Source organism: Boleophthalmus pectinirostris, unplaced genomic scaffold, assembly GCF_026225935.1.
Source record: "Boleophthalmus pectinirostris isolate CB_2022bp ecotype Guang Dong unplaced genomic scaffold, ASM2622593v1 HiC_scaffold_23, whole genome shotgun sequence".
NCBI classification, from domain to species: Eukaryota; Metazoa; Chordata; class Actinopteri; order Gobiiformes; family Gobiidae; genus Boleophthalmus; species Boleophthalmus pectinirostris.
Window position 1 is genome coordinate 18,158,739 of NW_026571207.1, and position 24,691 is coordinate 18,183,429.

General features: G+C 37.8%; 3 protein-coding genes across 3 annotated transcripts; all 3 read right to left on the reverse strand.

Moving 5' to 3' along the window:
• Positions 1-2,808: 2,808 nt before the first annotated feature.
• Positions 2,809-6,405, reverse strand: LOC110159039 (probable E3 SUMO-protein ligase RNF212). Its single transcript, XM_055159606.1, has 13 exons — positions 6,305-6,405; positions 5,855-5,971; positions 5,527-5,588; positions 5,063-5,137; positions 4,928-4,984; positions 4,777-4,835; positions 4,615-4,674; positions 4,221-4,282; positions 4,077-4,137; positions 3,530-3,572; positions 3,249-3,306; positions 3,085-3,154; positions 2,809-2,935 (listed from the first exon to the last, which is right to left on the reverse strand). Exons 2-13 carry the CDS (start codon positions 5,961-5,963, stop codon positions 2,809-2,811), a joined length of 843 nt encoding a protein of 280 aa, XP_055015581.1. The 5' UTR covers positions 5,964-5,971; positions 6,305-6,405.
• Positions 6,406-6,550: 145 nt separating this feature from the next.
• On the reverse strand, positions 6,551-8,042 carry si:ch211-255i20.3 (transmembrane emp24 domain-containing protein 11). The gene is made up of 5 exons (XM_055159011.1): positions 7,961-8,042; positions 7,750-7,841; positions 7,014-7,139; positions 6,793-6,939; positions 6,551-6,700 (listed from the first exon to the last, which is right to left on the reverse strand). Exons 1-5 carry the CDS (start codon positions 8,040-8,042, stop codon positions 6,551-6,553), a joined length of 597 nt encoding a protein of 198 aa, XP_055014986.1.
• Positions 8,043-11,504: 3,462 nt separating this feature from the next.
• On the reverse strand, positions 11,505-13,688 carry spon2b (spondin 2b, extracellular matrix protein). The gene is made up of 5 exons (XM_020923543.2): positions 13,469-13,688; positions 13,149-13,372; positions 12,871-13,062; positions 12,602-12,788; positions 11,505-11,716 (listed from the first exon to the last, which is right to left on the reverse strand). Exons 1-5 carry the CDS (start codon positions 13,683-13,685, stop codon positions 11,538-11,540), a joined length of 999 nt encoding a protein of 332 aa, XP_020779202.1. The 5' UTR covers positions 13,686-13,688; the 3' UTR covers positions 11,505-11,537.
• Positions 13,689-24,691: the final 11,003 nt, after the last annotated feature.

Here is a 24,691-nt window from a genome sequence, read left to right on the forward strand (position 1 = left end):
CGATGTGCACAGAGACTTTTGGGACTGTAGATGTCACTGAGTCCTCTGCTAACAATGGGCAATGCACACTGCAGATATGAGTATGTAGTACGCAGGTATGTGAGGTGGAACATTTAGATTTACATGTCTAGTGTGGGCATAGTATTTCAGACTTTTATATACAGAGCCATTTCTTACTGGAATAAGCTGCCTCAAGAAATGATGCTGCTACACAATCATCTTCCTTAAAAAAATACATCTCAAGAAATCAATACTAATCCAACTATGATGAACTCATGTATGTGGTTTCTGCCTATTCCATTCATGATAGAAGTAGCTGTTATGTATTATTATGTATTATGTTATATGATTTATTTTTTATGTACAATGTGTTTTTGTGTAATTTTATGATGTACCTCAGGAAGAGTAGTGTGTGCAATTGCAGACTAATGTGGATCCTTAAATAATAAAGAAAAAATAAACAAAGGTGCAAAATGTGTAACCTTTGTTGGAAAGACCACCACCTGCTTGTTTGGTATGCTCTCCACCATTGTTTCCCAAAAACTGGGTTGTGACCCATAAGTGGGTCGCAAGATATTTTTTTGGGGTCACCTTGTCTTGATCTGCATGTAGGTTGAAATGTTAAGATATGTTTTGTATAATTTCTAATGTTTTTGTTATTATTTTATTGACTATTTTGTTCCAGTATTGCTGGTTCAATTACTGTTTTTCATTGGTTAAAACATGAGTAATACAAATTGTTCAGAGAGACACAATCACTCAGTCAGCAATAAAATATCCTCATTAATGTTCAAAAATGGTCAAATCCACCTTTATTTTGTGATTTACAAATAATGTCTATTGACTTGGGTCACGAAGTTTTGTGACTTTGGGTCCCCAGAAAAAAGTTTGGGAAACACTGCTCTACACTGTATGGCACTGATCTTGTCTACCTTCATGGAGACAAGCTAGTAACCCCACCAGGCCAAGCTGCAGGTCATCTGTGGAGAGGCAATATCACTCACAAATAGAACGCATGCAATTCAGTATATTTTACCAATAAAATGTATAACTGAATACATGCAAGGTTTAATTCCATATTGTGGAATGTTCCAGGCAAAGTAGTAACATATCTCACAAGCAGGTTGCATCCACGTTAAGGGAAAAGTCATCATAGATCATTTTTGACCCCTATCTAGAATACTTCTAGCATTATTTTTATAACTTAAGTCATTGTATTTTTTAGTTGTAAAAAATACAATAGACTTGTGTTTTTATTGCAATGTGGTGTTAATTTTTCTTTTCAAATTACTTACCAAGATTACCAATTTGTTTTAACATTAAGGATGCCAAGAAATGTCAGTTATTGTGATGTCTGCTTTCATGTGAAGCATTTTTGTTCCCACTGGTTACTGAATCACTCAGCAAGCCAACTAATTGTGCTTCCTCACTTCTGTGTTAACATCGCTTTCCCAAAAACATGGAAATGTCATTAGGCAAAACCTGCTCAAACTACAGAGATTTATTGGCCCAGTGGGGGTCACAACTTTAGGTTAATGACTAACACACTGAAAGTAGATTTACAGATATGTGCTGGTTTTAAAGTGCATCGTAATTGTTATGCTTTATTGTGTGTGCTTTCGTACTCTTAATTTACATGTTTAACAGAAAAAAGTGGAGAAGGTCATAGGTAACAGTCTCTAGACCTCAACTTGAAGCCTGCAGCACTCCTAAGGAAGACAAATAACTCTGGTGTGAAATCATTTACTTCGTGTCGTGTCTTGCCCAAAGGGGATTACACTTACTGCTCCAAAGGTACAAGACTGACAAAGTGTAAAATCTGGATCAGATTAAGGAACGTACACACACACACACACACACACACACACAAAGATGGAGATGAAGAAGGAAAATTAAGGACAGGGGAGGGTACTGACAAGCTGTGGGAACACGCTGCTGAATAATTACCAGTGACATCAGAATAGTTTTCTTTAGCTCTGTGAAGTGGCAGGCCTCATTTGTACAGCCCGAAGCCGCGGCCCGAGTGTGACAGAAAGTGAGTGTCCATGGGGTAAAGTCAATAGACATGACTGTGCAGTGTGGATTATTGTGAAATGTTTGCTCTGTTTGCATAATCACACCCAAAGCAGACAGTGTGCCTTGGTAATTTTCACTGGACATTATTATAATTTAGTCCTCTCCTTTTCAATGTGTGACACTATGACAGCCTAGTCTGCCCCAGGGAACCATTTCTCTCTAAGTGGACGCTTCAAAAACAGGAAACAACTTTAAATCCTGCTGGAGTGCAAAGAAGGATCAGGCCTACTGGCTCTGTACAATACCCCTGCCCCTCATCCGCACTGCCCCCAGAACACACACACAGTCACACCTGAGCCCCTTTCAATAGACACAGTTGAGCATGCTGACAACAGGGGACAATAGAGGCAAAATGCTGCTTGACAAAAAGAGAATCTACCTGTCTGAACACATCAGGCTGGCCCGCCACCCGCCTCTGCACATCAGCCCTGCGCCAGGATGACTTCAGCTGATATCAGGTTCTCATACAGACACTCGCAGCCTTACGTACAACTGTCGGCTAAAAACGCACATCTACATTGTTGCCTAGAGGGTCTTTACTAGAAGACTGATTAAGGACTGTCTGTATCAACACATATAACATAATAATAAGTGAAAAAAATACAATAATCAAATCAAACTGTAAAATAAGATTTGACACAAAACACAATTAACATTTATTACCACAAATACAGAATAAGATTAAGGTCCAAAATTATTAAAAAGAGAAGATTGCTGAACAATGTGCAGTTGTTATGGTGGAAGGTTAACCAGAGAGGACATAGAAGGATGCCTGAAACTGGTTGGCGGTTTGAAGATGGGGGACTTCAATCCTGAACTGAATGAAATTTCAGGGGTGATTGGTGCTGTCTGAAAATGACTGAAAAAACAACAACTGTGAGCCTTAAATGTATGAACACAGCGTAAAGCAATATTCTTAAGGACTATTGTAAAAAAAAAATTAATAAATTGATTCACAGAAGCATTTATAAAAAAATATATATAGATGTGTTTTGTAATTCCACAAACCTAACTGAGGCTGAGCTGGCAGAATGGTTGGCCAACCTGTTTTGATTGAAGATTTTGTGGGGTATTGTTCCTGAGTAATAATAATAAAAAATGCGATAACATGGTGATGGCATAGAATTGTGTCAGTATACCATTATTAATGCAACAAACGGAGATGCCCATACCCATGCGTCCTTCCTGCGAAGGGCTAGTTAAGGACAGTCTTGAAGTGGAGTTGCTTGGCTGAAATGAAAACAGTAGTTATATTTGTGTTTTTCTGTCAGAACACAATGCATGAAATAAATCTACTACAGGGATTTAAATTATATAATATTTGCATAATAATATTAAAGATGGGACAGCAGCTGGCAGAGCTTTTTTTCTTTTATTTACTTATTGTGCAGTCAAAATATAGCAGCTTAGCTTGTCACAGGTTCCACATTTACTTCTACATATAATAACTTACTTTTCTGAACAAACTTGTTTCATCCACATCCATGTTTTTAGTCCTGTTGATAAACAAAATGCAATACATGTAGTATATAGCACATTTTATATATTTTATGTTCCTTATGTCAACTTCTCGATTGATCTAAATATACATATATGACAGCTATTACAGTTTTACAGTGTCTAATGCTACTCTGTGTACTTATACTAAAATATATGAAGTCATAGATGCCAAAACAATGTTTGCAATATAAAATCGATACTGTGCTAGGAAACCCAATAGGGATTCCTCACTAAAGCCAAGCAAAGCCTGGCTTTTCAGGTGTGTGTATAGACAGTTCCAGGGCATGGCAAAGCTATACAGCAGCTAAAGCTAACATAAGACATTGGGCTGAACCCAGGATAAAGCTTGTTTGTACAGTGCAATACCTTCAACACACACTCTCACTATTATGAGGTTTGGGGCATGAAGGAGGCTCAAGAGGGGCCACATAAAGGAACAAGGAACCACACAAGACAGAAAAGTGACAATCTGAGTATACAAAAGTACATTTTTTACTCACAAAATGGCAGTCGAGGAGTGAACTGAAAAACTCAGGGGAGAACTGAAGGGGATGTGCATGACTGCGAGTAATCAGAACAACAATCACTATCAACAAGTCAAATCAATGAGCACATTTGGATTATTTCAGGAATTGATTAACTACCAGGCTGATTTCCTTGAGGAGTACGAGAACTGTGGTTCTTTTGAGCAACTGAAGCTTTGGTACTAAGACAAGACAAGAGTTTTAACTGACATAAATATAAAGTAAGAATAAACATAAAATACTGGTGGTATTTTATGAGGTGTCATAGTATTGTAAAGTGCTATTTTCGTACTGTATTATAGCTTTCATCTTTAGTGTGTTGTGCAGAGGAGGAGCCCCTGCATAAAAACAGTGGAACCCTTCTCTGCTTTATTTTAGTAAGAGACAAGTGGGTCAAGAGTGACACCTAGTGTATGATAAGGTTAAACATCTGGAGCTGCTTGTATTTTTAGTAACTTCCTTTCATAGTAGTGTTCTTTACTAAAACAGTCTCTTGGTTAGGCAACAACATTACCTCTGATGTTGAAATGAGTTTTCCAACTTTTTGATGTAGGCACTCTGTTCATTTTGTTTCCTTTGAAAAATAAATACAATGTTTATGTATAAAATACAAAAATACAAATGTTTTATTTTATATATAAGTAAAAGAATAGTTAAATGATAAGAATAAACATACTTCATCATTTGTTGCATTTCTTGTTTCATCTTGACTAAAGTCTGTTCAAGTTTTTCATTCTAAAATGAAATGAATAAACTATTTTTTTTATCTACATATACATATAGATATTAAGAAAAAACAAAACATTTGGGTTAAATAAAACTCTTGCCTTTTGCTGGTAATATGCTAGTAGCCTCTTTTGATGTCTTGCTTGGAACATTATTACCTACAAAATGAGAGGAGCATAAAATACCAAGTAGACGATAAAAGCATTTAATTTAGATATATAATTCTTGGCAATAACCTTGCTGATTTCTGTGAAGTGCTTGCTGGCAACAGAATTGATATCAGAAAACAGTGCTTTCACCTCAGAGCTGCTCTGAAAAAAGGTCAGCATTCAAATTTCAGTAAAGTGGTAGATTGTGAACTATCTACCATTGTACCAATGTAGAGCTCATGAGCTCTACACAGTCAGAGCTAATGAAAAAGTAACTCTTTACATAATGCATTTGAATGTATAATTAGAGCAACTTTATTTCCAAATAAACAATTATGCAAGTTAATATATAATGTGTAAACAACTGCCAATTTGTGCCCATTGTTTGTGAAAATACCACTTTCAGGGCTAATTTAGAAGGTCAGTTTTAGGTTTTTTGTACCTCTCACATTAGTAAGCACAAGTTACTTTTCATTGCCCTTGTTTAATTTGCTGTTTCAATCTCTATAAAGAAGAATTAAAAATAATACAGATAATGATGTGATCCTTACCTTGTCAGAAAGAGGGGATACTTGGCATTTTGCACTGCATATTAGACAAGTTCCTTGGGTACCTAAAGAAGGGGAACATTTCTATAATATCAGTTACTATCCATCAGTATTGTGTATCCAATTCCTAATAAATAATGTCTGCAACAACTAAATCTCAGTTTACTGAAGGTTATTATAACCAGGTTAAATTAAATTATGAATTACTGATGCAATAACCCCAAAGTCCAATAGATGTCCCTCTTTGGTCACGTGTTTTCTTTAAGTTAAAAGTTTAATTCTTATTTGAGAAGTTAGTTCCGCTATATCGTCATGTGCATACAATTTTTACCTTTCTGAAAACAAACACTGCATATAAGATGTCCACATGTTGTTACGGCGAGTTTGCGGTCAGAGCCTGGAGGGTGGAAACAGAAATTGCAACAGATCCAGAAAGACATCTGCTCACCTGCAATGTAAAATCAGAAAAGTGCCACTGCTGTTATGTCAAGAAAATCATCCTGACCTCATCGTGAAGGTAATGTTAGAGTTTTTAACCTGAAACTCATTTCAAATTTCACATTTTATTTTTAAATTAGCCCAAGCTGTTCTTGGGCAACCGCGAGTCTGGGGGGATTTTTGTTCGTCGCTAATATTTATAACAAATTAATTTAGCTAACATGTGCTAACAGCTAGGTCGTCAAAAACAAAGGCGTTATTCTTTCAGTTGGTGAGATAAAATCTCATCGTTTTCAAGTTATAATCAGCATATTTTTATTATTAACTTGATTATATTGCTTACCTGATCTCACCTATAACCTTTAGCTAACGAGACCACAGGCACGCACCAGGACGTCGCCTGTAGCTCTGGTCCTGATCTCGCTTCAGTAAAGAAATACCGCCACATTTTTATATGTGTGACTTTACCACAAGAAACAAATAACAAGACCCAAAACGGAAATAAACACGCTTCCTACAGCCAGGCTAAAACCAAACTTAAAATACACATTAAATGTTCAAACAACTTTATTACATGTTATAGCACATATTAAACCAGCTTCTTTGCGATGAAGAAATCTTTGAGTTTTTTCATCTGCCAGAAGCCCACTGCCAGCAGGACAGACGTCTGGACCACTGCCCACCACAAGACTTTGCCATTGGTGTCCTCACTAATCTGGCGAAAAGTCTCTTCTTTCTCCTAAAGCACAGGTTTAAAAGAGAGAAAAATAATAGTTTCACAGCAACAATTTCATTCTAAAGTTTGCAGATAAAATAGAAAAATCATGCTACCCGCTGGTATTCCTGCTGCTTGGTGATGTACACCATTTGATCTCTCAGGTGACTGAGACTGTTTTCCAGAATTTCCATATTGTCTTTTGTTTTGTCTGTGTTTCTGTCAATTGAGTGTTCACCCATCTGAATATCCAAGTGTAGCTTCTGCACATTAAGTACAACATTACACATTTGACATGTACATATTTACCATCTTTTCATGAAACTGCAAAGCTCACCAGCCGCTCTCCAGCAAATACAGAAAACCTGGTTGAGTTGGTTTGAAAGCACAGGTAATGCTGGCCAGAATCATGTGAAGTGAATGTGAATTTCCCAAATTTACTGTATCGTTTGGACATCACAACCTAAAAAAGAGAGTGAACTCTATATTATTGTTATTTTTATTATTATTTTTTTTTCTCATCAAGGGCATTGATGCAAAACAGTCAGATGAAAATTCTTTTCCTGTCACAACCAGTGAAATTAGGGTACAGTGTATTACACTGACATGTGCATTTGATTTGATCCTGCCACTGATTAAAAGACAAAAGCTTAGTTTAAAGTTGCATTTCGGGTGGATAGTCTGTCTCCATCACCATGGAGATCTTGATGCTCTGCCTGGAATTTTTCACAGTGTGATATGAGACTTATCTATGTCTATCTATCTTTTTATGGAGACAAGCTAATTTACAGGTTCAGTCTATGGAGAAATGGGCCCCCTTACAGTAGAGTGTATATTTTTCAAGGTATTGTTTTATTGTAAAAAAAAAATATAATTTTAATTACATAATAGGCCATGCTACATTCCAGGGAAAGCGATCTCCCTACCGTCTCTCCACGGACACAACAGATGCTGGACTCGTACCAGAACATGTTTACATAGTGCATAGTGCCTTTAACAGTACAATTGTCATTGCACAAAACACCAAAAGTGTATAAAAGAAAGAACTTGAGAATGAAAAGCATGTTCACTACCTCAAAGTTTGGATCTTTGACTGTCACAGTTACACCAAGGTGAGGAGAATGGCTCAACGCCTTCACATCCCAAGGCTCCAACAAGAAATAACCTTAAGGTACAATTTTCAAAGAATAATCACTAATTATATTATTTCATTATTTAGCGTCAGCTAGTTTTCACAAACTATATTCATACAAGTTTCTGTTTACAGGTTAACATGATCTCAACTGGACCTACCAGTCACAAGCATGTCTTCAGGAAATTCATCGATGATACATTTTTCCTCCTGCTCTCCAAGATCAAAATACATGGATGCTGCTAGCATCAGGTAACACAGAACAAGAAAGCTAGAACATTGAAAATCCATATTCTTCGTTCACACAAAGCTATGAGGCAGTATATAAAAAATATTTAAGGAGGTGTGCAGTAGTACTACAGAGAGTTGTGAGAATGTATGAGAAGTAAGCAGGTGCTGCAAACTGTGATAAGTCACTGAGTTGGTGTGCTGACTGGTTTATCTGAAGGCTGACGTAAAACTGAAAAAAAATGTGGATTTCTTGTAATGTCAGAAGATTCAACTCATAAAAGTGAGATGGTGACTGACATGAAAGATGTTGTTTAAGTGTTATATAGCAGTAGCAGTGTATTATTGACAACTTTTCTGATTCAATAGAATAACCAAAATATTTGAATTTTGTGATTATCTTGCAGTAAAGACATAGTATGATATAGAATGTGAACAAAATATTATAATATATATAAAACATCCTGGTAGCATTTCAATAATACTGATTGATTGATTTTAGGTTAAAAATCCCTTTTCAGTGACATATCAATGTGTTTCGACCTTTATGTGGTTTTCATTAGAATTTAATTTGATTTGATTTATTTATTTATTTGATTGGGACAGAGCATGTTAATGAACAAACATGACAACATGAATGTAAACACACCGGATTGTAGCCTAAGGCTAATTTCCATCCGTTGTCCCAAGGGCTGGGGTCACAGGGGGCCAGACACTAAAATATTGCACACTCCACTCATTATATAGTTCCATTCACTGCACAGTTCCCATTCATTGCACAGTTCCCATTCATTGCACAGTTCCCATTATTGCACAGTTCCCATTATTACACAGTTCCCATACATTGCACAGTTCCCATTCATTGCACAGTTCCCATTATTGCACAGTTCCCATTATTACACAGTTCCCATACATTGCACAGTTCCCATTCATTGCACATAGAAAAACAATTAAAATCACAGTGCAGTTATACATGTGTACATGTTTGATTTGACCATAACCAAGTTTTTGTTTGAGCTTTAAAAGAGCTGTATGTGGGACATTCTTTCAGGGTCAGTGGAAGACTGTTCCACAGATTTCCACCTTGTACAGATAAAACATTCTGACCAAAGGTGGTCCGTCTCTGGGGTATGACCAAGTCACCCCTGGTGGTGGCTCGTGTGGTTCTTATTGAAATGTCTTTACGTTTAATGTAATTATTTAATGGTGGTGGTGCCAGGGAGTGTAGAACGTTATAAATTAGACAAGTCCTTTTGAGTTTGACCATGTTGCTAAAATCTAGAAGCCTGTGCTTTTTCAGTATGTGACAGTGGTGGTGGGAAATGGGTTTTTTGTCAAGTATTTTTAGACTTCTTTTATAGAGGTTTTCAATGGTTTTAAGTGTTGTGGGGCAGGCAAGAGACCAAGTAGTTAAGCAGTAATCGATGTGAGAGATAATCATTGAATAGAAATAAGTTTTTGCAGTTATTCCTGATATGACGGAAGTTCTGAATGTTAAACTGGATAACCTGGGATACTTTTTTAACATGACTTTTGAAGGATAGTGTTGAATCTAGAATTGGCAATGACTATTGTGTAATATAAGTCAGTGAGCATATTATAATTGCCTTGTAAAACTGTTGTATGTGTTTTTTTATAACTTGGTACATTATTCTTTCACTATTTTCTCAACTCTGATGTTATGAGTGGCTACTTTGGTTTAGACACATCCACTAAGAGCTACTCAATGGCTCTGCTTTATAACTCCATCTCTTAGCTCATAGGACATATTGGAGTTATGTCAAAATGAGTTTGATGGGATGAGATCATTTCATAAAGTGAACTCTGAAGTGAAGTCACATTTCGCATCTGCAATAGTTGTCACTCCTTAATGTGAATATCAGAAATATTAAATGTCTTTTTGGTTTCATATGGTTTAAATGGACTTTCAATATGTCTTGCACTTGTAGCTAAATTAACAATAGTGCAATAATTGTCATTTGCAATCACTTTACAATACAGTAGTCAACTAGAATTGAAAAAGGCAAATTGTAAGTGATGCTCACATAATCACATTTGTATTTTCTGTTATCTTGTTTGAAAAACTTAAATAACAGAAAGAGTATTTCAGAAAAGTAAGCAATACCCAAGAGACAGCCTGATCCCACTGAATAAACTAATATTTTTATACGTTAGGCACTTACTGGCGGCACGGTGGCTGAGTGGCTAGCACTCATGCCTCACAGCAAGAAGGGCCTTTCTGTGTGGAGTTTGCATGTTTCTCCCCGTGTCTGGATGGGTTTCCTCCGGGCGCTCCGGTTTCCCCCATCAACCCAAAACATGCTACATGGTGAGTTAAATACAGTCAATTCAATCATTGTGTCCTTAGGCAAGACACTTCACCCCCATTGCCTAGTATGAAAGTGGTGTGTGTGTGTGTGAGTGATGGTGGTGGTCGGAGGGACCGATGGCCCCGAGTGGCATGGCAGCTGCGCCTCTGTCAGTGTGCCCTAGGGCAACTGTGGCTACAATAGTAGCTTACCATTACCAGGGTATAGAGTGAATCAATAATGCTGTATGAATAATGCTGTGTAAAGCATCTTTGGGGACAGAAAATGTCTGTGAGTGCTATATAAATAAAGACTTACTTCCTTGCTTACTTGCTGGTCATGATGTAAATCAAAAGCTGTGGGATAGTTTTAAATAGTTGGTGATCAGCTTTATCCATTTTATAGCCCACACCTCATCACAGCAAATCCTACCCAACATGGGGACTACAGAAAGGGTCAGGAAGTTGACTATGGTTTCTTTGCACTCCGTAAATCATTTAGTTTCAACATCAGAAGAACTTCAGAGCTAACGTCTAATGCATTCTCTTCTATCTACTAGAGTGTAGGTGCAGGTGTCATTTCAGCTTTTATTAGGGACTGTATTAACATAAACAGAGAACTATTCACAATATTTCAGTTTTTTACATTTTTATTATTTACAAACATGTTAACTTCAGTTGAATTTTAATGTATTCGAAATAAGACTGTACACAACAGGTAAAATCCTGTCATTAATATATATTTTGGCATTTTGCCTTTTGGTGAAGAAAGACAAAAAGTAGAACAGCTTACTTACATTAACAAGTTTTAACATACAACTAATTAAACTGTGTATTAAAAGTTACAGGGTCGAAGAAACCTTTAGCTGGGCTTCTTGGCAGTGTTCTGTGCCACTCTTGAATTTCCAACCATGTATAATTTAGAAATTTGAAGAGATGTCTAATAGCAGTTTTGCTACACTACATCTTTCAGAATTTAGCATCACATCTCCATTAGTCAGTGTATCTCTCTATGAGGCAAGACTTGTGACCCTGGATCAGTAGTCACTGTTTGAGATTTATTCTACATTCAAATAGCTAACAGACCTTTTACTGTTGCCTTGTCTTTGTCTTTTTCGTCCTCTCCTGGACTTTCGGTCCTTCTTTTTTCTCCTGACTTTCCTCTCCTTACTTTCCCCCTTTTCCTGGCTTAGTCATAAGCAGTTATCTGGGGAACATTTTCTCTCCTCTTCCAGCAGAGGGCAGGCTGCTCCATTGTTGGCTGGGTGCATAAGGACGTAGCGAGTGCGGTGTCGCACACCTGATTCTCCACACTTGCCTTTACACAAGCCCCAGGGAGACCACACTGACACCTCGCAGTCCAATGGAGTATCTGTAAATAAATAAATGATCAGCCTCAGGCATATTTCCATGCTCCATTCTTGTATTTAATTAATTGGTTTGTATTGACCTTTATATAAGAAACAACAGGGCTATAACCACTGAACCTGTGTAACAGTCTGCTTTTATTTCTTTGGCCAACCTGGGCCAGCTTTGCAAACAACTGATTGGTTTTGCAGGCTGAGTTGAGTAACAGAGAACAGAAGGTGGAGGCTCAGTGGATTGCCAACTAGAGGTGGAATAAGCAAGTCAAGTCTATACAAATTTTGAACTTCAGAGCAATTTTATTAAAGATCTGTATAATAATTAATGACAATATACTGACATTCTGTTATATGGTGTGGTATTACATTAGAATAAGATATATCTGAGCAGAGAGGAGCTAGGGCCTGCTAAGAGACTAAAGCAGGAAACCTGATCTGATTTTGGCCCATTCATCTGTTTGTTGATGTATGTTGTCTAGGGGACAAATTTATATTGTATCAGTTGAAAAACTTTATCACTTTGGTCAAAGATGAGATGAGAGAGATGTTAATGTTTGCCTCTTGTTGTATTGCCCTTTAAGCATGTGCTGGTGTTTTGTTTTGTTAGCATTGTATGCTTTTCCATAGTTTATGTTAAATGCCAACAATCATGTGGAAAATTCAGCATCATAATTTTTAACAGTTTAACAGTAAAACATTTGTTTTTGACAGATTCCCCCATTTTTGATTGTACCAGATGTCCCATTAGTATTTTCTGATGCTCAGAACTAATCAAAGTCTAATTGCAGCTGTAGGTAGCTTTTTCTCCAACGGTTACCAAATACTTTCATTTGAGTTATCAAAGCCCATCCAAAATACTCTTTAAGATTGAGATACTTTGTCTTCTGACTTACTTATAAGTTTCTCTTCAATTTCATTTCCAGTTGGAAGTTGGTTGGACTGGGTGGGCTCCATTGGCAGATTGATGATCTGATTGCTTTTCTTTATTTTAGTTAATGTGATTTTGGCAATAGGTGGCAGGTGCCGTAGTCGGGGATAGTAAAATGAGTTGGCGGGGTGGTTTGGAAAAGAAGATGTAATCTATTCAACAGACAAAAAGACAGGAGCATTAATTTATGGTTCAGGAAACAATGTCAGCTAGATTTGAATACAAAAGTCTAACCTCTGTGATTTTATCCTGTGGAATGGTTTCAAAATTGGGGGAAGAGAAGGTAAAGCCACTATCAGTCCCAGCATCATAGGGGTAAAGCTCCAGAGACACATTGTCCTTCCACTGGTCACCATCACACAGGCTTATGCTATCTGCACCCACAAACCAGTCTGGACTCGGAACTATGCGCACAATAAAGGACAGCTGCAAGAAAGATAGCAACAGTATGTAAATATGGCAGATTACTTACTCCTGTATCTAAAATGCAGCAAAGATGTAGAAAAGCTTACATAGGAGTGCCTGGCCACCACCTCAAACTCAGTGCTCATGTGGCCAGTTCCTCCCACAACAGCCGGCGCAGAGAGGATGCCGTAAACACTTTGGATGCGTTCTCCCGCCTCTTCCACTTCCTTCATGAGGGTCCAGGCCTCTCCCTTCTCACTGAACTCCCTCACTCCGTTGCTGGCAAAGTCATTACGCTGCCACATGTGGAAGTCAGAGCTGTGGGTTACCCCTAAAAGCAGATAAACAAAGATAGGAACCAGTTGAAGCAAGCAAAGGATTACATTGATTATAACTGTAGGATTGAATGCTTTTTTTCTTGACTTACCAACCAGGTTAGACCACTGTGCAGGGGGGCGGTACACAGGATATTGCTTGGGGAAAGCTGATTGGCTCCACTTCCCAGTAAAGGTGAGATTGTACTGGGCTGGCTCTGAAGCTGTGCACATGGGTATGTCAGTGGGGACGGGCATGGGCAGAATTCCATGGCCCAGCGTTGCCACCATCAGGATGAGGCGATAAACAGAGTAAATGATAGGATCCATAATAGAGATAGATGCAAAGTGAAGAAGAAGAAAAAGACCTAGGAGAGGGAAGACATGGAAACAACAAACAAATAATATTTCAACAATATTTCAATAATGGGATTGTAGATTAAAACAGAGAAACTTATTTTTATGCATACACTGACATTTGATGTACCATAACTATTAAACATGCAGTAGTAGCAATTCATAAATTACTCACTTGTTTGAAGCTTGATAATGAAGTAGCAGCAGAAGAAGCAGAGTGCAGCAGGTGAGGAGGGAGGAGGGCAGTGCTCCGTGAAGCTGTGTGCAACAGTGACTGCGAGGTTCCAAAAGTGCTTCGGCCTATTTATGCACTGCAGGATGCTCCTCCCTCTCATTTCTTCAACTTGGTCTTCTTGATATCTGTTCATTAGTGGATACGCCCCACCTGTCTGACCTTTGGAAACAGATCTTCCTGTCAACCCTGTTGCTTCTAAGTGGCCCGGCAACTTCTTAATGTATTTTGCAGTCTCATGTGCACAGCCAAATGTTGGGTGCACGTCAGGGTCCTGCTCTTCATCTCACATCTGAACACAGTAGCCAAGCATCTCTCAGTAGCCCAATAAAGCATCTTTGCATTACATAAACATCAGTCATTCATTTAGACACAGAACTTTTTGTCCGTAGTATGACATAATAATAAAATACAGTGTACACAAATTATGCAAACAGGGAGGATCAGGTGGGTTTCAACATTTTAGATGTGAACCTGACAGAGGTTATCAGGGCTTTTTGGTTAGACAAATTCCTCTCTACACATACATGCAGAATTGAATAGAAATGTGACATGATTTAACACAATTCATCTGCTCTACAGTGCCTCGGAACGGCAATAATCTCAGAGTTGTTTGCTTTACTGTGAGACAGATGAAACAACATGCAATTATAACAGATTTCATTAAAGCTACTTTCTGGAGATGGCATGTCACCTGTACATATCCATGGAAATAGAAATTAAAAAACATACTTTGGAACATAATCAACAGAGATAGGTTTTATGTCATACTATGGATGATTATAGCCAAAGGAATAATATTTCCATGGAAACAAGCAGGAGAAGGCCAAATAAGAGCCAGGTTTGGGCAGATGCAAGACTGTTCAGAGGAAATATGCATGTTTTATTTGTTTTTTCAGTGCAATAAAAACAATCAAAATGAAAAAAAAAAAAACAGAAACACAAAAACATGCTTTTATTTTTTTAAACATACAAAAACATTGACAATTGGTCATACAATAACAAAATATATTAAAACAGAAACTACAAAAAAGTAATATCAAACCCCAAACAAAGAAGAACAAGAACATGTGATTAATTAAAATTTAAATAAGCATTCTGCCCCTTAATTGAGATAACCATACCTTGTGAAGCAGTGAAAACATATCCTATGTTGTGTCTCAGTCAGGCAGATAATACAGAGGCAGTATGTGTTGAAGCTGGAGGTGTGGCGCTTTGCAGTCAACACCCCACACTCTCACGTGTAAACACACAAATATAGCCCACATCTAATGATTTCCACATGCTCACGTTTCTGACACACAAATGAGCACCCTTTTCCACACACAACCTATTTACCCACAGGTTATGGTTTACATAACACCTATAGACATTTCAAATAGAAGAAGCTATTTAAGATTTGCTTTTCTTTAAGTACACATATTAAAAACATGAATACATTGCATGCTTTATTATCATCTTCCTACATACAGAATTTTAGCAAGTATAAAAAATGTTCCACTTATTTCACTTCAGTGTACTGCCTAAATTTCATAAATGCTCCATCTTTCTTAAGTATCTCAATGGAGCACTGGTCCGTTTTGTGCTATATTTACACAGTAAGATGCGAAACCCACTCACATGTTTTTGTAGGCTGTGATCCAAATTGCATGTTGGGAAGGAAAGCAATAAATACTTAAATGTGGAAAGGAAAGTTTTGAATATAGGTCAGTGAACACAGTCTGAGCGGGGAAGGTTAGACTGGCACGTGTCACAGCTGTGGAAGAAGCTGGCAATGGGGATGCAAGAGGGCTACTCAGTGCTACTGTTTAAATCGTTATTAAATGCACATCAAGGTATTGTTTCCATAATGAACTCGGAAAAATCAGTTAGACTACACCAGAACAACTTCCTTGTCTGGTTTCAAAGAAATTACTTTTTGTATGAACACACAACTTTTGACAATGTTGCAAAACATTATTTGAACAAAACATCCCTGCAGTGAAAGGAGACTGAAGACAGTTCCAGTGATGGGGTTGTCTGTGAGTTAATGTCCGGAAAGTGAGGGCCACTGAGCGGCCAACACATGTCAACCTAATTGCAGTCAGTCGGTAAACAAAATATCTTGGTTTGTTGATGTTAGGTTAAAGGGCAGAGTTGCCATAGTGACTGGTTGGAGTCAACTGCCTCGTGGCGTTGTTCACCTCAGCTAGTCCTTTGTTTGTTTGGTGTCTTGACTTGCTGGAGTTTGTATGGTTTAGTACACAGGGGTCTCATATATCTTCTGAAGAGTTTTAGGATAGAGCAGGCTACCAAATGTGGGAAGCTACTACTACTACTACTATCCACTACTTTTCCTTCCTTTTTACGCAAGTTCACACATTTTTAAAGAGTGCTTAATTTCTTTAATACTCTGTATTGAGTCAAATTTGAATACAGTATAACGTTCTAGTTCACACAGCTGGTCTTCTTGCTTTGAGTGACCTGACTCCACAGTGTGTCCCTCGGGTGCTGCAATCTCCCTGATTTTCAATAATAATTTCCTTGTGTGTGGGAGCAATCTGCAAGTGCACTCATTTGTTCTTTTTGACACTCTGGGAGCTGCAGGTCAAACTACTACTCTGCATGTGTGAATTTCTAGTAAACCTTACAGAAAGTATGACTATTGTAAATGACTACACTCAGTGTATGTGCCATCAATCATCATAGCCGACCACATCTAGACAAGGCAATATTAGATGTCGAGACAAAAGCCGTTTATATTGGTGAATTATGGATGAACAGTTCTGGTCCAGACTATTAGGTGACCACAGAGTATTAAAACACAACATGTATAAAGTCACTGTTAGGAAATCAAAGTTGCTGAGTTGGCTGTTTTTGTGCGTCTTGCTGTTCATCACAGCTGGCACCTGGATTGTTCCCTCACAGTTGTGTTAAGATAGAGTAAAAGGCTGCTCAATTTATGGCAATGAGGGTTATTACCATCATCTGCAGTATTATGCAGATGATGCAGTGGTGTCATAAAATATAGTAATTTTCTACATGGATAAAAGCATGACTTAACTCTGACGTTCATCTGTCAGAAAATGCAAGTAGTAAACTATTGCTATGCAGTTCTTTTATTCTCTCAACTCTTACTAAATGATCTGAGCAATGGTATATTATTATAGTTTGTACAAAGGTCAATACAATGTTTTGCTCCCAGACTTTTAATCTCTTGCAGCAGTAAAGAATCTGTGTTGAAGTAATGTTTTGTTATTTTTGTATTTCTGAAAAGGTAAGAAACCCCACAGAATAAATGTTTCTGTTTAATTTATGTCAACGACAGGAATAGGTTTCTGATTTCTAATTTGGTTGTGATTTGGCTATACTCCGGCTTGTGGCTGCAAAATATTATAGTGGTGGTGAGACACTGTATTTTGGTGTGGTTTTCTGTGGTTTTATGTCTTTGTGGTCCTTTTTAATCGACCTTCTCCTCTGTATTTCAATATTTTACCCCCTGCTGTGTGTCTTGCTTCTTCATTGACTGCAAACGGCTCTCCTTGCCTCTGTTAAACCATCTCATTGTCTTTGCCATTTTATTCCCTTTTCTTTCTCACTTTCTGACCCGCTAAAGTGAAATCCCACAATGTTTTTCCCATCATGCTGTCCTCCCACCCAGTGTTGAGGTGGTGAACCCCCGGCCGGAGGTATAAAGCGCATGATTTACAGGGACCATATGCAGCAAAAAGGCAAAACCAATGAAATTCAATTTCCAGAACAGTACTCTTGGCTCTATTATACCTTTTACTAAAACAACAGTAGTTAGCTTTTTGATTAAAACAATCTGATGATAAAACATTGGACAATAAAATGTGTATGTTTTGTTGATTGGTGTTAGCTACAGGAGTTCTATTTTTAGGGAGGAAGAAGATGTCATTTAGGGGTGAGAAGAAGACCTGAGGCTGAGCTGTTGACACAGAACAACAAACAACAATTTATAATATTTCTAAAAAAAAAAAAAAAAGTCATACATGGCAAGATGGCTATACTATTAAATTAATTATAACCTTCTAGTGTGTTAAGTCTAGTGGATAGCCTTAAGTAGCTGTGACAGTGTGTGATACTGTATATGACTGTGTGACGCACCGTTTGCAGAAACACCTGCCTTTCTGCTCCCATGTGTGGGCTGGAATGTGTCCATTGTAAACACATACTTATGCCTGGATCATATTCTGCAATAGAGAAGCTTGCAACTTGAGTTATGGATTTTGGTAGATTTTCTAAAGATGCTTTAGTAACCTTGCCAACAAGATGTATTCTCACAATCTATATGAGTTCATATAATCACAAACATCCATCTGGCTCAGCTCCCACTGTTGCAGCTGCCTGGTTAACCAGTGGTTTAGACCAATCACAGGGCAGCATTGTGGTGTGGGCTGAAGCCAAAACACAAGCACCTAAACCAACCAAAGCCAACATGGCGACACAGATGAACATACTTCAGCCTATTTAGCGGCAATGCATCCTTTTAAAAAAAAAAACATGCTCAAGGTAAGAGCTTTGCTTTTTCAGTTTGTGACATGTTGAACAGTCAGATTTTAATATTTGTCTGGACATTCTGCCTTTTCCTGATCACTTTCAGTGAAAGCCTTTCCAGATTGATGTGTAGAATTCAGTTCAGTGCTACACATAGGCCTATTAATCTGGTCTTTTTAGCCTGACACGTTTTGAAAGTATTTCCACTGTCTAAAGTTAATGGCCGTTTTAGGGGTCCAAAGCAGTCCAGGCAAGGACTGGTTCAGACCTTTACAAATCTTACACCTTACAAATCTTCCTGCCTGCAGACCAACACATATAATGCGCTGAAAACCACACCTGACCACTGCCGATTCTTTCCGCAGTCCTACGCCTCACCCGAATCCTCCCTTGCACTTGCAGTCATTGGAGATTGGCTGTGAATGAGAGAGAACAGACACTTATTTTTTAGTTTGGCTTCATGATTAAAAAGTATATTTTGGGTATGATTTAAATGTATAAAGAAACATTTGTTAGGTTTGGATGACATACCGCCACATATTGGACAACCCATGCCAAGCATGGAAATGCATGCTGCCATTAACTGTCATTAAGTGTTCTAAAGAGCCAGTTGTGCCTGTAATCTTCTTTGGGTTTGTGGGCAATTGGGTATACAGCTTGAGACGTGGGTATAAAGTTGCATATATAGAGTGCGTATTAGTCAACTAGAATAATGTTACTGCTGTTACTATTAATTAGATGAGAGCCTTGCTTGTGTAATGTGATTGCTATGTTTGATTGGCCTTCGGACCACATTATTGGCTAAGATCATGGATATGATGATCACATCATGTCCACGCCACTGCTTCCAATCCAACAACATCAGTTAAGTCAAATGCATTGACTGATATCCAGTCCTGTGGCAATTTCTGTTGTTTTATTGAAACTATGGCTTCCCCATCAAGTAACAGGTCCAATTATTGCAGTATCTAAAGCACTCCTTAAAGGAAACCTAGATGCTGTGATGACCCAACCATAGCATGATGAATGGAAATGGAAAACAGATTTGAAATGCTGTAGTGAAATTCCATGTAGAATACCCAATACTTCTGAAATCAGAAGAAAACTTAGTTCACAGATTTGCATGTGCTGCCAATGGGTGACTGCTTTCCAGGAAATTTGGGATGTTCTATATTGTCTGCAGGCCATCGGAATACTGTCCAGATAGCTGTCAGTGCTTGGGTGGCATTCATCCTCCCTCATCTCTGCTACCTCAGTTACCTATTTGTAGTAGATTTATATGTGGTGCAGAGTGCAGCGCAAAATTCTGGGCCCTGAGTACAAATCATCTTTGTGGCTCTTATTACATCTGGATGTTGACAATAAACAGATATGATATGAAAGTACAATGGACTGTTCTCTGTTTTTGTTTGTTGTACCTTTGGGGACTGTGGGATCAGAAGACATCTGTCCAGCTGTCAGATGAATTACTTAGATCTTAAATGACCAGAGAAGGAAATATATTAAAATATGACTGTGTTGAAAAGAAAACAGGGACTCCCTTTGTAACAGTCTGGTTGATAAATACACACAGTTTCCCTTGTGAGATTAAAGACAGTACACTGCCTCTGAAGAATAAGACAGGTGTCCTGGGAAATAAATTTGCTGCAATATTGCATAATAGGAAGGATGGACTATTTGAAAAGGGCTATGTTACATTAAAATCAGTGTACACACTCCAAAGTAAACATCTGGTGGCTTTCAGTATCAGTCTCCATGATCGCCTCATGTGTCCCACTCTCTTCAGGGATTTACTGTTCCTTTTGGGGGAAATAGTTAAGCAGTAATTGTGTGTTGGCAGAAAATGAACACCTGTGCTTCCTAACAAGTCACATCGCCCTATTGCACTAGTGGCGTGTACACTTGATAAGGAGTCAGGGGTCAAATAATGTCAAAGCATTTATTTTCTATCAACCTATTAGGTTAGAGTGCAAAATGATCATTAAACTGATAAAATTCTAGGCTATTTCTGGTGAAGGCTATGCCATTGAGCCTAATTCTAATTTAACATCTGTGCTGCAACCAAACCTTGCTCCCACTGGGATACACGTATATCTTCTCCATTTTGTTAACTTGCAGATGGGCATGGTTTTCAGACCTTTGAAAGGACCGGGATTATTTTTAAAGCGATTACCATCACAGTGTAATCCGGTTCTTCCTATAGCTCTTCCTCTGACGTCTTGATGGTCCCTTCTTTGTTTTCATAGGTGCAACCAGTTACTGCCTTGCATTCTATGTGAAAGGATTTCTTATCCTTCGTTTCTCAAGTTACGCACAAAATGATGACGAATGTAAACCTGCAAAGCCTAGTCTGACAGTGATGTGAGCCTGAGGCAGTGTGAACAAAAGATGGCTTTCCCGTGTCTTCCCCTGCTACTATCTGGTTTTCTTAAATCATGATATAGCTTTAAGACTTTTGTGTAGTGCTACTTTTTGTTTTGTTTTGTTTGTTTTGTGCTTGGGTTAAAAATCACCTCCCACCATTTCTTTTTTCTTAAAAGAGATCTACTATGCAAAGGACTTTTTAGAGCTTTTAATCATGTTATAATTATTTTCTCATTTGCCCTCCTGAATTGTATTCAGTATGTCATTGCTGTGATCTACTCTTGTTTTCATTACTACTGATACACACCCACTGCTCTTTACTTACTTTGTTCTCCAATTAGATTTTCTTAATTGGTAATACATCTAAGATTCAACAGCATTGCGCTAGCATGATTTGTGGTGATGTAAAGGGGTAGGTGGGAATCAACTCCTAATACCTCATTGCTGTTTTGCCAACCCGGTTGTCAGTATACTTGTTTCATTTATTATGATGTTTTTGCTCAATATTGTGATTTTAAAAGTCCAAAATACAGCATAATGACCCATGGGTAACTATATATAGCAGATAAATGCAAAATATGTCTTTTTAAAATCATGATTTAAGATTGAGATTATTTGTGCAGTCATTTGTTGTTTTGTGTTTATTTAAAAAAGCTTTAAAAAAGCAATCTTTAAATAATCCAAACAGTTATCTCAAAAGATTATACTTATAGATTATATTTCTGTGATTTGTTATGCAGAATTTGAAGTAGTTCTGAGCACAAACATGGTAAAAAGTAATAAATATTGACATTGTTTCCAATAAGATATTATTATTTAATACAAAGTCAAATGTGTGAGGTCATTTTGGGCAAAAAGGTGGCCATGATTTCTAGATTGGTGTTTGGAAAGGATTCTGCTGTACATCACTGAGAAAATTAGGCCATGAGATCTCAATCTTTGCTACAACCACAGAAATGGGCCTTAATTTCTTCTGTGATAGCACTTGTGGTTTATGCAGATGGTTAAACACTTCTTGGAAATTTCCCATGTGAGATCACAAGTTGGTTCGTTTTGCACAACTGAAGGAAATGTAACTGAATGACGGGGACTAATGTGTTGTATTCTTTGACTCAACAGTGGGCTCTAGAAGTTCATGTTGAAAACAAGATCAATCTTGGATATTGCTGTGTGATTATGAGGGTTATGTAAATATTGCACATATAAAACTTTCAATTTCAATGAGAATTTGTGTGAATGATGGGCCTGCATGTAAATCTATTTATCTATCTTTTAGACAGAATACATGATGCAGAAATTGCTGCCACAAGAATTACTTAATTTATTTTGATTTCCAGGAATAAATTGTGCTAAAACTGCAAACCTGTAAAGTAAAGCCATTTGTGGGTTCTTGAAATTTATTTTTCAGGTTGTCTCCTTTTTCCTGTTCTTGCACTCCTTGCTCTTGTGTCCTTAGCTGTCTTTCTCATAATAGTTCTCCTCTCACTTGACTCCTTGCGGTTTCTCCAGTAGCGTAGGCTCAGTCCAGGCGTCTGTTTATATTTTACAATGACTTCCAGTACTGTATGGCAAAAAGTGAGTTTTTCATCTCGAAGATAATAGCTAATCTACTTTTGCAGGTCAGTGTTGAGTAGGTTCTGGTTGATATTTGTGTAGCTGTAGAAAATGGGGATAGTACACTTGATGCTTAGAGTTACATAGAAATAGATTGTTATAGAGAAAAAAAGTAGATTAATAAACTTGGCATTAAGTTAAGAGCCTTTAGTTTATTCAACCTGGCAACTACAGTTGTTAACATTTACAAGCAGATGTCTGGTGTCTGTTAAGAGCCAGACATTTTCCTTGGCTGAGAGGAAAGACCTTGTGAAAAGTGTAGGTCCATTGAATAGCTACACCCAAAAGGAAACAAACAGTCTGCTGTTGCTCCCGGTGCGGTGCATCACCTTCTCCGAGTTCGGACTGCCACTGTATTCCACTGTTTATGGAGATAATTATCCTCTCAGCCTCTGTTTGGACTGCACCCAGTTTGAGAGGAGAGGAAAGCTGAAAATGTCAGGGAATAAAAGTCAGGCACGATACCATGTTGAAGGAAAGGTGAGAAGAGACCTAAGGAAGTGTGAAAATCCACCTATTTCCTTCTTGTCAATCATCAACTGCCTCATCCAGAGCCTCAACCACAACCCACACAATCAACACCTCATGCACTGACAGCAGTGACCAGTATGGTGTCCAGGCCTGCTGTACTTAAAATTAAAATACCATCTGAACCATGACCAAGATGATGAGCAAACACAGTGTAGTATGTGTGATAGAAATTTAGATTGTGGAAAGATTTCTCTCCTTCTGTCTTTGTGTAAATTAATGTGATTTCCAGACCCCCACAGGAAAATATTGATTATGATTGATTACATTAAAATAGTGATTAGTTTATCTTTTAGAAACACATTTGGTCTTGTAATTAAAACTCATTTGGCTTGTTAGAAAGACCCTTCAATGTAAATACTTCTGTTCCCTTTTGCTTGCTAATCATGTCAGGAAGTGACAAATGCAAGTGAATATGGATGCAAATCAGATCAAGCACATCTGGCCACACCTCAGTAGGAGTTGTCACCTTCTCACTTTGAAATGTATGTCATCTGGTCATCTCAGGCTATATAAACTTGGTGCTTTGCAACATTGAGAGATACGGTGGGAGATGTAGTAGGAACATACTGCTGTTGGGGAGAGGCTGTTGGACTTTGGCCAGAACAGGCTTAGTCCCTGTCCATATCTGCTGTAACAAGAATAAACCTTGGTCTATATTCGAAAAACTCATCAGGCTTTGCAAATGGATTCATTATTTATCTTCAACAGATATATAATTTTTGCCACAACAGTATACATGCATTACTGAAGTATTCAACATAATTGTTACTGAAGACCATATTTTATTGTTCATTTCCATCTCTATATATTTCTTTATATGTGTTCTATATGTTCTGTAAAATGGAGGAGAAAAACATATGTGTATACTTTATGAGATTCCCATGTACACCCTTGAGAAGTCAGTTTGAACATTTCTGTGACACTATGAAAGATTAAGACAAATTAGTTTTAGGAGTTTCCTTTGCAGTACTCAGTTGTTCCATTTATTTTAAATAGAGAAAGTAATATTACAAGACCTGATCTGAAATCAAAACATGCAACATTCTAGGTCAGATCTGACAGTGCCTATTTTCAACATTAACCACACTGGTCCTTGGTCTACTTCACTCTCTATTCTTACTACTTAAAATCATGCATTACCTTATTACCAAAACACAGAGATCCAATCTGATGTTACCCCGTAGCTGATTTCTTGGAGCTTTTTGGAGGTCTCTGTGCTTCATCTAAAACCATGTCTGCCCATTTTTGTTGACTACATCTGATTTCCATTTGCTTCCTGAGGTTTTGCTTGACTCTGAGTTTCCAGCTGGTGTGGAGTAATACTGAATGGAGGAAACAGAGGTGAATGAAAATCAACCTAGTGCTTTCTATTAAAAAGGGAAATAAGTGTATGAGCAAAGATAAAGACAGGTACAAATTTGTAATGTTTAATGTCAGAAGTTAGTGGTGTGAACTAGCACCAAATTCTGAACCACTCAGAACAATGGAGTTCTCAGTTTATTTACGTCATAAATTTCAACTGTTTATCAGTGTCATGATTATATTTGGCTTAGAAATACAGTGATCAAAAATATCTTCATTACAGAATAATTTATGCAGTACACTTAACTTGACCACAGGGTTGCCTACGCTTGCACCATTCAGCATAGAAACTCTACTAGCTCCATCATGTGGAAGCCTCTGGGAAATAGTGACTGAGACTCCTAAAACAAAAATAATCTCTAGGCAAAAGACACACACA